General features: G+C 40.7%; 1 protein-coding gene across 1 annotated transcript in view; it reads left to right on the top strand.

Annotated features, from left to right (window-relative positions):
* Positions 1 to 1,101: 1,101 nt before the first annotated feature.
* The window catches only part of LOC138850948 (bifunctional 3'-phosphoadenosine 5'-phosphosulfate synthase-like), a gene marked incomplete at its 5' end in the record, with an annotated part of 118,018 nt that continues 106,678 nt past the window's right edge, over positions 1,102 to 12,441 (top strand). Inside the window, 1 exon segment of the mRNA XM_070085864.1 lies at positions 1,102 to 1,303. Within this exon segment, the coding sequence (XP_069941965.1) occupies positions 1,102 to 1,303 (202 nt within the window).

Raw genomic sequence — 12,441 nt, 5'->3', positions numbered from 1 at the left:
CAGTGGTGGAGGCAGTGGTATTTAATAACATACATGTTGTTAAACCATAATATATATGTATTTAGTACAATTTATGACGTTTTCACGTATTTTATGATTGTTCATGGTTCAACAAGTTAAGGAAGCAGTATTGTATTATACATGTATTTCCCTACAATATATTGGGGCACCAAACATTCGCGATTTTTCAACATTCGCGAGGCTCTTGATCTCCTAACCCTCGCGAATGTTGAGGGAGACCTGTATTTGGGAGTAGTTTAGCCAGCAGATGGGTTTATGAAGGATAGGGTTAACCATATAATTGATGAAGAAAAAAAGGTGAGTGGTTCATTGAGGTATCTGTGGAGACCAAAAAACATTATCCATGAAGGCAAAGAAGGGAATGTACAAGAGTATAGTGATACCAACACTTATATGGGTGTGAAACCTGAGTTGTGAATGCTGTCGTGTCTAAGGGCAATGTGTGGTGTAAATATTATGCAGAGAATTCATAGTGTGGAAATTAGGAGGTGGTGTGGAGTTACTAAAAGTATTATTGAGAGGGCTGAAGAAGGGTTATTGAGGTGGTTTTGTCATTTAGAGAGGATGGAGCAAAATAGAATGACTTGGAGGGTGTATAAATCTGTAGTGGAAGGGAGGAGGGATAGGGGTTGTACTAGAAAAGGATGGAGGGAGGGGTAAAAGAGGTTTTGTGTGCAAGGGGCTTGGACATACAGCAGGCGTGTGTGAGGGTGTTAGATAGGAGTGAATGGAGGTGAATGGTTTTTGGGACTTGACGAGCTGTTGGAGTGTGAGCAGGGTAATATTTGGGGAAGGGATTCAGGAGAAACCGGTTAGCTGGACTTGAGTCCTGGAGATGGGAAGTACAATGCCTCTGCTTTAAGAGTTGAGTTTGGGATATTGGCTGTTTGGAATGACAGCTGAACCGTTGTATTCGGGTGCCTTTTGAAAAATAGTGATTGTGTGAATGGTGGTGAAAGTGTTTTTTTTTTTTTGGGGGGGGGGGGGGGGTCACCCTAAAGCGGGGGGAGATGGGCAGCATGTTAAAAAAAAAAAAAAAAAATTATGGCTGTGATGGCTCTATTTCTTTTTTTCTTCCAGAGTCAGCATTTTGGCTGCCTCTTGGATTCAGGGGTATCAAACCAATCTATCCCAGTTGTGTTACCAGTATCTACTGAAGATAAAGAGCTGCTTGATGGATGCTCAGCCTTTACATTGCGTTATGATGGTCAGCCAGTTGCTATTTTGAGAAAACCAGAGTTCTATGAGCACCGCAAGGAAGAACGTTGCGCTCGTCAGTGGGGTAAGTTACATTTAAGTCTGTTTGCTATGTCACTAATACAGAAAGCTGTAGTTGATAGACATAAATAACACTTGGAAACATTATTTACACAGCATTTTGTTTATGCAGTAGTATTTTTCAAGTATGATAGCTCATAACTTGGCAGTAGTACAATTTATAGGCAGGAGAGAGGAACATTGTCAGGTATTAATACAAGAAAGTAAGCATATATGTATGTGAGAAGCATCACAGTAGAACTGTTGTCCCATGTAAGGTAAGCGACTCATTGGTGTGTTGAGTGGCACTGGTGGTAGTAGTAGTAGTAGTTGTAGTGGTGGTAGTTGCTAGTTTTCAGATGTGTACTTGGTGTATATCTGAATTGCTAAAGGTTTTGCCATTTGGAAGCTGACTTGGTTCTGCGTGACAGTTTGATGTTATGATGAGAGTGGTTCGTAGTATAGTACTGTATTTCCTTTTGTATTTTCCCTTTCTTTCATTATTTTTTTTGATTAACACATTGGCCGTCTCCCACCAAGGTAAGGTGGCCCGAAAAAGAAAAACTTTCATCATCATTCGCTCCATCGCTGTTTTGCCAGAGGCGTGCTTACACTACAGTTATAAAACTGCAACATTAACACCCCTCCTTCAGAGTGTAGACACTGTAACTTCCCATCTCCAGGACTCAAGTCCGGCCTGCCGGTTTCTCTGAATCACTTCATAAATGTTACCTTGATCACATTCCAACAGTACATCAAGTCCTAAAATCAATTTGTCCCCATTCGCTCCTATCTAACACACTCACGCATGCTTGCTGGAAGTCCAAGCCCCTCACACACAAAACCTCTTTTACCCCCTCCCTAAGTTTTTAATCAGAGAATCTCATCAGATGATCATGTGAAGTCCTACGTTGAACACACACACTGTTCCCATTATAGAGGGGTACTTTACACTACAGTTATAAAACTGCAACATTAACACCCCTCCTTCAGAGTGTAGACACTGTAACTTCCCATCTCCAGGACTCAAGTCCGGCCTGCTGGTTTCTCTGAATCACTTCATAAATGTTACTTTGCTCACACTCCAACAGCACATCAGGTATTAAAAACCATTTGTCTCCATTCGCTCCTATCAAATATGCTCATGCATGTTTGCTGGAAGTCCAAGCCCCTCGCACACAAAACCTTCTTTACCCCCTCTCTCTAACCCTTCCTAGGCTGACCCCTACCCTGCCTTCCCTCCATTACAGAATTATAAACTCTTGAAGTCATTCTGTTTTGTTCCATTCTCTCTATATGTCCGAACTACCTCAACAACCCCTCCTCAGCCCTCTGGATAATAATTTTGGTAATCCCACACCTTTTCCTAATTTCCGTGCTACGAATTCTCTGCATTATATTCACACCACACATTACCCTCATACATGACATCTCCACTGCCCCCAGCCTTCTCCTCGTTGCAACATTCATCACCCATGCTTCACACCCATACAAGAGTGTTGGTACAACTATACTCTCATACATTCCCCTTTTTGCTTCCACGGACAAAGTTCTTTGTCTCCACAGACTCCTAAGTGCACCACTCACCTGTTATTCTCATAGCCTTACTCTTTCCTATATACACTTTTAATTTTCTTCTTTTACATACCCTACCAAATTCATCCACCAACCTCTGCAACTTCTCTTCAGAATCTCCCAAAAGCACCGTGTCATCAGCAAAGAGCAACTGTGACAGCTCCTACTTTGTGTTTGATTCTTTATCTTTTAACTCCACACCTCTTGCTAAGACCCTAGCATTCACTTCTCTTAAACCCCATCTATAAATATATTGAACAACTACGGTGTCATCACACATCCTTGTCTAAGGCCTACTTTTACTGGGAAATAATGGAAATAAAATTAATCCATTCCAGAAACTCAAAAATATTCACAAAAAATTACATTTTATAGATCGTATTACATTATAGTTTTATATACATGCAACAAATATAGTGTACAGTTATTAATAAATTTAAATAAACATTTAAAATAGCATTTTTACTTACCTTTATTGAAGATTGGTGATGGCATCTGGAAGATAGGGAGGAGGAGAGAGGGAGTTGGGGTTAGTGAAGGGGAATCCCCCTCCATAAGGACTTTAGGTATCAAAGCCCTCTCTGAGGTTTTAATGCCACTAGGACCAGCTTGAGAGTCACTGGATCCCTGTCTCTCAAAATAACTGTCCACAGTCCTCAGTTTCTGGCACCTCTGTAAGATTTCCCTAAAATGGGACATGGTTCTGTCACTGAATTTGTTGCAAAGATGACTTGTTTGAGCTTGCTCAGGGTGGTACTTCTCCACAAACATTTGGACATCATTCCACTTGGTGCAAATCTCCTTAATCTTCCTCCTCCTCTGAAGCAAGTTCCTGAGCTATGGTCTGATACTGTTCCAGATGAAGCTCTTCCAGCTCTTCATTGGTTAGCTCTTCCCTGTGGTCCTCCACCAAATCTTCCACATCCTCACAACTCACCTCTAGGCCCAGGGTGTTCCCCAATGCCACAATAGTCCATAACAGGCAGAGGGTCAGCTGGGTCAGGGTTAGCCTCAAACCCTTCAAAATCCCTCTTTTGGACACAATCTGGTCACAGTTGTCTCCAGGCAGAGTTCAAAGTCCTGGAAGTAACTCCCTCCCAAGCCTTACCTATAAGGCTTATGGAGCTGTTGATATTGAAGTGATTTCTCCAGAACTCTCTTAGGGTCAACTTAGTGTCTGTGGTCACTTCAAAGCACTTTTCAAACACTGCTTTTGTGTAGAGTTTTTTGAAGTTAGAAATGACCTGCTGGTCCATGGGCTGGAGGAGAGGAGTGGTGGTAGGAGGCAAGAACTTCACTGTAATGAAACTAGTCCCTAGACAGTAGGTCTACCAGGTTTGGAGGATGTGCAGGAGCATTGTCCATTAACAAGAGGCACTTGAGTGGCAAACTATTGTCTATGAGGTATTTTCTCACACTGGGGCCAAACACTTCATGGACCCACTCTTTGAAAATTTGCCTTGTGACCCATGCCTTATTATTTGCTTTCCACAACACACACAGTCTATTCTTGACGACATTGTTTTCTTAAACTCTCTGGGATTTTCTGAATGATACACAAATAAAGGCTTCACTTTAAAATCACCACTAGCATTAGCACAGTATAAAAGAGTTAGCCTGTCTTTCATAGGCTTGTGTCCTGGGAGTGCCTTTTCCTCCTGAGTAATGTAGGTCCTCTTTGGCATTTTCTTCCAAAACAGGTCTGTTTCATCACAACTGAACACTTGTTGGGGTTTGAATTTTTCAGTGTCAACATAAACCTTAAACTCCTGTACAAACTTCTCAGCCGCCCGTTTGTCTGAACTGGCTGCCTCACCATGCCTTACAGCATTGTGTATGCCACTATGCTTCTTAAATCTGTCAAATCAGCCTCTGCTGGCCTTAAATTCATTATTAGCACTGGTTCCAGGAGTTTTCTGTACCAGATCGGCATGCAGCTTCCTTGCCTTTTCACAAATAATCGTCTCTGAAACACTATCACCTGCCATCTCTATTCTTGATCCACACCAACAACAACTCAACCTGATTGATTGTCTGTTGTCTTTTTTTTTGGTTAGCATATTAACACCTTTCGCAACATCAGCTTCCTTGATTTGTTCTTCCTTTGCCAGGATAGAAGCGATGGTCAACTTGTTTTTCCCATACATCCTGGCAAGCTCAACAAGTTGCACACCACTCTCATACTTCTGTATTATTTCCTTCACATCTATGGTGTTTCTCACTTTCTTTACCACAGGGGTACCACTAGCAAGTTTCTTTGGGCCCATGGTCGCTTATTTCACAGTTCCACAAGTACTAAACACAATGAATTAATTGTAAAATGTTTGAATGAGACCACAGGTTAGTGTTCACTTAAGCATCAACGAAGTCAGACTGGCTCTCGGCTCCTGCACAGGAACGCAGACAGTGTGTGCTGGCGGACAGGTCTGGTACCCGGCGGTTCGAGAGAAGGGGCGAGTTCGATAATAGGGACAAAGTTGGTTCGAAAAAAGCGGTCGATTTTTGAAGAGTTCAATAAGCGATACGTTTAAAATTTGAGGTTCCACTGTACAATGCCAAAATTCCAGCGGCTTCAAATCTTGCGGGAGGAAGCTGGTAGGTCTACATATGAGAGAATGGGTCTGCGTGGTCAGTGCATCCAGTATAAAAAAATTCCTGCAGCACACAGTGCAGAGTGAGGAAAAAAAAACTGACAGTGTTTATGGTTTAAGACAGCGAATTTGCGGTGTATTTTGTATGGTATTTATGGTTGTACTATTCTCGTTTTCCTGTTCTCATTTGTTAGAATGGAAGATATATTACAGAAATAAAGGTGATTTTGAATGGTTTACTCACTAAAAGTAGCTTGAAATTGAGTTCAAAGTAGAGGTAATGTTAGATTTTTGACAATATTCAAAAGTTAAACAAATCATATCTGGTGTCGAATACATGACAACTGGTAGGTATAATATGCATTCAGGAATGTGCTGATATTTCTTTTTTTCTAACAAGTCAGCTGTCTCCCACCAAGGCAGGGTGACCCAAAAAGAAAGAAAATCCCCAAAAAGAAAATACTTTCATCATCATTCAGCACTTTCACCTCACTCACACATAATCACTGTTTTTGCAGAGGTGCTCAGAATACAGCAGTATTCTGAGCCACTTTTTTAGTACAAATCAGTGTACACGAAACTTTTGCACAGCCCTCCAAATAAAAAAAAATTCAAAAGGTATAATTGAAAAAATGGTAGTACTATATATTTTCATTACAGTTGTAAATGAATAATGTACCATATATATGGTAATACATATTTTATGAAAAAGAGGGTAAATAAATATACTAGGTATGATATAGCACTTAATGAAAGTAGTTTGTTAGATTGTGTTGGTGGATAAAAGGTTGATGGGTAGGCTCCAGGATGTCCATGGTTATAAAGGGGCAACTGATATATCGGATCATTATTTAGTTGTAGCTACAGTTAGAGTAAGAAGTAGATGGGACAAGAGGAAATGGCAACAACAAATAAGAGGGAGGTGAAATTGTATAAACTAAGGGAGGAGGAAGATAGGGTGAGACATAAGCAACTATTGGCGGAAAGTTGGGCTGGTGCAAGTATGAGTAGTGGGGGGGGTGGGGGTTGAAGAGGGTTGGAATAGTTTTAAAAATGCAGTATTAGAATGTGGGCAGAAGTTTGTGGTTATAGGAGGGTGGGTGCAGGAGGAAAGAGGAGTGATTGGTGGAATGATGAAGTAAAGGGTGTGATAAAAAAGAAAAAGGTAGCTTATGAGAGGTTTTTACAAAGCAGAAGTGTTATAAGAAGAGTAGAGTATATGGAGAGTAAAAGAAAGGTGAAGAGAGTGGTGAGAGAGTACAAAAGGAGAGCAGATGATAGAGTGAGAGAGGCACTGTCAAGAAATTTTAATGAAAATAAGAAAAATTTTTGGAGTTAAACAAATTAAGAAAGCCTAGGGAACGAATGGATTTGTCAGTTAAAAACAGAGTAAGGGAGTTAGTAGATGGGGAGATGGAGGTATTGGGTAGATGGCGAGAATATTTTGAGGAACTTTTAAATGTCGACAAAGAAAGGGAGGCAGTACTTTCATGCACTGGCCTGGGAGGTATAACATCTTTTAGGAGTGAACAAGAGCAGGATGTGAGTGTGGGGGAGGTGCGCGAGGCATTACGTAGAATGAAAGGGGGTAAAGCAGCTGGAACTGACGGGATCATGACAGAAATGTTAAAAGCAGGGGGTTATGTAGTGTTGGAGTGGTTGGTATTTTTGCTTAATAAATGTATGAAAAAGGGAAGGTACCTAGGGATTGGCAGAGAGCATGTATAGTCCCTTTATATAAAGGGAAGGGGGACACAAGAGATTGTAAAAATTATAGAGGAAGAAGTTTACTGAGTATACCAGGGAAAGTGTACGGTAGGGTTATTATTGAAAGAATTAGAGGTAAGACAGAACGTAGGATTGCGGATGAGCAAGGAGGTTTTAGAGTGGGTAAGGGATGTGTAGATCAAGTGTTTACACTGAAGCATATATGTGAACAGTATTTAGATAAAGGTAGGGAAGTTTTTATTGCATTTATGGATTTAGAAAAGGCATATAATAGTGGATAGGGTAGCAATGTGTCAGATGTTGCAAGTATATGGAATAGGTGGTAAGTTACTAAATGGTGTAAAGTGTTTTTATGAGGATAGTGAGGCTCAGGTTAGGGTGTGTAGAAGAGAGAGAGACTACTTCCCGGTAAAAGTAGGTCTTAGTCAGGGATGTGTAATGTCACCATGATTGTTTAATATATGTATTTATAGATGGGGTTGTTAAAGAAGTAAATGCTAGGGTGTTGGGGAGAGGGGTGGGATTAAATTATGGGGAATCAAATATAAAATAGAAATTCACACAGTTACTTTTTGCTGATGATACTGTGCTTATGGGAGATTCTAAAGAAAAATTGCAAAGGTTAGTTGACGAGTTTGGGAGTGTGTGTAACGGTAGAAAGTTGAAAGTGAACACAGAAAAGAGTAAGGTGATGAGGGTATCAAATGATTTAAATAAAGAAAAATTGGATATCAAATTGGGGAGGAGGAGTATGGAAGAAATGAATGTTTTCAGATATTTGGGAGTTGACGTGTCAGCGGATGGATTTATGAAGGATGAGGTTAATAATAGAATTGATGAAGGAAAAAAGGCGAGTGGTGTGTTGATGTATATGTGGAGACAAAAAACATTATCTATGGAGGCGAAGAAGGGAATGTATGAAAGTATAGTAGTACCAACACTCTCATATGGGTGTGAAGCTTGGGTTGTAAATGCTGCAGCGAGGAGACGGTTGGAGGCAGTGGAGATGTACTGTCTAAGGGCAATGTGTGGTGTAAATATTATGCAGAAAATTCGGAGTGTGGAAATTAGGAGAAGGTGTGGAGTTAATAAAAGTATTAATCAGAGGGCTGAAGAGGGGTTGTTGAGGTGGTTTGGTCATTTAGAGAGAATGGATCAAAGTAGAATGGCATGGAGAGCGTATAAATCTGTAGGGGAAAGAAGGCGGGGTAGGGGTCATCCTCAAATAGGTTGGAAGGAAGGGGTAAGAGAGGTTTTGTGGGCGAGGGGCTTGGACTTCCAGCAGGCGTGCGTGAGCGTGTTAGATAGGAGTGAATGGAGACAAATGGTATTTGGGACCTGACGAGCTGTTGGAGTGTGAGCAGGATAATATTTAGTTAAGGGATTCAGGGAAACCGGTTATTTTTATATAGCCGGACTTGAGTCCTGGAAATGGGAAGTACAATGCCTGCACTCTAAAGGAAGGGTTTCGGGATATTAGCAGTTTGGAGGGATATATTGTGTATCTTTATACGTATATGCTTCTAAACTGTTGTGTTCTGAGCACCTCTGCAAAAACAGTAATTATGTGTGTGAGGGAGGTGAAAGTGTTGAATGATGAAAGTATTTTCTTTTTGGGGATTTTCTTTCTTTTTTGGGTCACCCTGCCTCGGTGGGAGACAACCAACTTGTTAAAAAAAAAAAAATTATATAATTAAAGAAAACAAGAGAAAAAGGTATATCAGCAACATTTCTGCAAGCAGCAGGACTCCATGTTGCTGTCAGGTGCGCATCCAGTGCCAACTTCACAGCCTTATATTGGTAAGTATTGACCAGCTCACATCCTTTCACCCACCATTGCATTACTCTTTAACAAATCACTTGAAACCAACACATTCCTGGCATCACTCAAAATAACAAGGATAACACCAATACACTAAGGTGGTGACCCGACAGATGTAAACAATTACTTCACACCCATATAAGAGTGTTGGTACTACTATGATAAAAACCAAGAATATTGTCCTAACTAAACCTGATGAAACACCACTGCATCCCACTGATACAGCTAACAAGATAAACGACTTCTTCTCAAACATAGGATCTGATCTCGCCAGTAAAAGCCCATGTACCAATGCCCGTGCCAGGGACTACCTAGATGGGAATTTTCCAAATTCCTTCTATCTTGTACCAACTGAGCCCACGGAAGTCACCACGATTATAAAGTCACTCAAAAATAACTCGGGGGAATATGTCTCGCTTCCCACCATTATTGTACAAGCTAGCAGCGCATGTCCTTTCACATGCTGTTACATTACGTGGCCTGGCGGTGGCCTGGTGGCTAAAGCTCCCGCTTCACACACGGAGGGCCCGGGTTCGATTCCCGGCGGGTGGAAACATTCCGACACGTTTCCTTACACCTGTTGTCCTGTTCACCTAGCAGCAAATAGGTACCTGAGTGTTAGTCGACTGGTGTGGGTCGCATCCTGGGGGACAAGATTAAGGACCCCAATGGAAATAAGTTAGACAGTCCTCGGTGACGCACTGACTTTCTTGGGTTATCCTGGGTGGCTAACCCTCCGGGGTTAAAAATCTGAACGAAAATCTTAACAAGTCACTAGAAACTAGCACTTTCCCGACACTACTCAAGACAGCAAGGGCTATACCAGTACATAAAGGTGGTGACCCTACAGATGTAAACAAGTATAGGCCAATATCAAACTTACCATTGCTATCCAAAATCTTAGAAACTCGTGCACAGGAGACTATATTCATTTATAACGGCACAAAACATACTCAACCCCTGCCAGTTTGGATTCAGGAAAAAAAGCACTGATGATGCAATTGTAAAAATGCTAGATCTGCTTTACACAGCATTGGAAAATAAGGAATATCCGCTATGAATTTTTATTGACCTAAGAAAAGCGTTTGACACAGTAGACTACGGCATGCTACTCCACAAACTTGACCATTATGGTATAAGAGGTCATGCGCTTGCATATTTCAAATCCTATCTTACTAATAGGTATCAATATGTCACTATTAAAGACACAGCCTCATCAACATGGCCACTTGATACTGGAGTTCCGCAGGGAAGTGTCCTTGGGTCCCCTGCTCTTCCTCATTTACATTAATGATCTTCCAAACGTATCCCAACACCTGAAACCCATTCTCTTTGTTAACGACACGACTTACGTCATCTCCCACCCTAATCTTGCCACTCTCAACACCATTGTCAACGAGGAGTTGCTCAAAATTCTGAATTGGATGACAACCAATAAACTTACACTTAACACTGACAAAACCTACTACATTATGTTTGGTAGCAGAGCAGGTGTTGCACAACTTAACATTAAGATCAACAACACTCTAATTGCCAGACATAATGAGGGCAAATTCCTAGGTCTATACCTCGACAACAACCTAAATTTCAGCACCCATATCCAACACATAACAAATAAAGTATCCAAAACGGTGCGGATCCTCTCCAAGATACGATATTACGTGCCGCAAACTGCCCTTCTCACACTATACCATTCACTCATTTATCCATACCTCACCTATGCTATTTGTGCTTGGGGATCAACTGCAGCACACATCTAAGGCCAATAATAACCCAACAAAAAGCCGCAGTAAGAACAGTCACTAAATCCCATCCCTGGCAACATACCCCCCCACTCTTCATAGATCTAAACTTACTCCCTGTTTAGAACATCCACACTTACTACTGTGCAATCTACATCTACAGGACCTCATATTCCAATATTAACCTTGACCTAAAATGCTTTCTTGATAGTTGTGACAGGACCCACAGGCATAACACCAGACACAAACATCTCTATGACATTCCCTGTGTCCGACTAAACCTTTACAATAATTCGATGTGTGCCAAAGGGCCTAAAATCTGGAACACCCTTCCTGAAAACTCTAGAACTGCAGACACATTCATCACTTTCAAAACTACAGTTAGAAAACGTTTTATCTCCCTGATACACCCCATCAACTAACTACATGTAAACCACCTGGTGGTTCACACTTACACTCACTCATCCATTGACTATAAACACAGAAATACGAATCTTAATCTTAAAATAATGAATCCTAACTAGTCATAAGCTTGCCTATGATACTCCATTATAGAAACTATGTATTGTGCAAAAACAAAAGCATTCACATTGCTAAACTCACAAACTATAATGTAGTCACTTAGCCTTAATACCATAATCTGTAATAATTTAAAGTTTAGAATTAATCTAAGTCTGCCCGAAATGCCTAGCCATGCTAGGTGTCCTAGTAGCCCCCTCTGTAATTAGTATTTTAAAACATGTAAACCACACAATATCCAAAATCTGTAAACCCTGCATTGTAATCCTTATAGAGAATAAACTTGATTGACTGATAGGTTGATAGGCCAAAATCAAACTTTCCTTTACTTTCTAAACTCTTTGAGAAGCTCATACACAAAAGATTATACTCCTTCATAACATCACAACGCATCCTCAACCCCTGCCAGTTTGGCTTCAGGAAAAACTAAAGTACAAATGATGCAATAATAAAAATGCTAGACCTACTTTACACAGCGCTTGAAAAAAAATGAGTTGGACTCTTTATCGACCTTAAGAAAGCTTTTGATACAGTAGGCCAAAGCATTCTACTCCTCAAGCTTGATCATTACAGTATAAAAGGCCACACACTTGCATATACCAAGTCATACCTTACTAAAAGAAAGCAGTACTTCTTGATCAAAGACACGACCTCCTCAACAAGACCCCTGGATACTGGTGTACCACAGGGAAGCATTCTTGTTCCCCTCCTTTTCCTTTTATACCTCAACAACCTTCCAAGTGTATCTCGACAACTTAAGCCTATTCTCTTTGCTGACGGCATGACTTTTATTTTCTCATACTAATCTGGCCTCACTCAGTACTATTGTTAATGAAGAGCTCGCAAACATAGCAACCTGGATGACTGTCAATAAACTTACACTGAATGTAGACAAATCCTTTTACATTATGTTTGGGAGTAGATCAAGTGAGGTCCAATTAAACATTATGATTTACAACATCTGTTACCCAGAAAGTGGGAGCTCCTGGGGGCTTTAGGCCTTGTCTAAGGGCAAAGGTAAAAGTTAAACAAATCTCATGTAAAACTAGGCCACCCAGGGCTGTCCCAGTCAAAACAGAAAGTGCTAAACCAACATTTATTAAATCCATGGGTTGGTTATCAGAGGGTTCAAACAAAATTCCTCATTAGGAAAATATACATTTATTTGTATTAACAATATAACATA

This window comes from Cherax quadricarinatus, chromosome 17 (genome assembly GCF_038502225.1).
Source record: "Cherax quadricarinatus isolate ZL_2023a chromosome 17, ASM3850222v1, whole genome shotgun sequence".
NCBI classification, from domain to species: domain Eukaryota; kingdom Metazoa; phylum Arthropoda; class Malacostraca; order Decapoda; family Parastacidae; genus Cherax; species Cherax quadricarinatus.
Note: the sequence above shows the minus strand (reverse complement) of the source record. Positions and strands in the feature narration are given on the sequence as shown.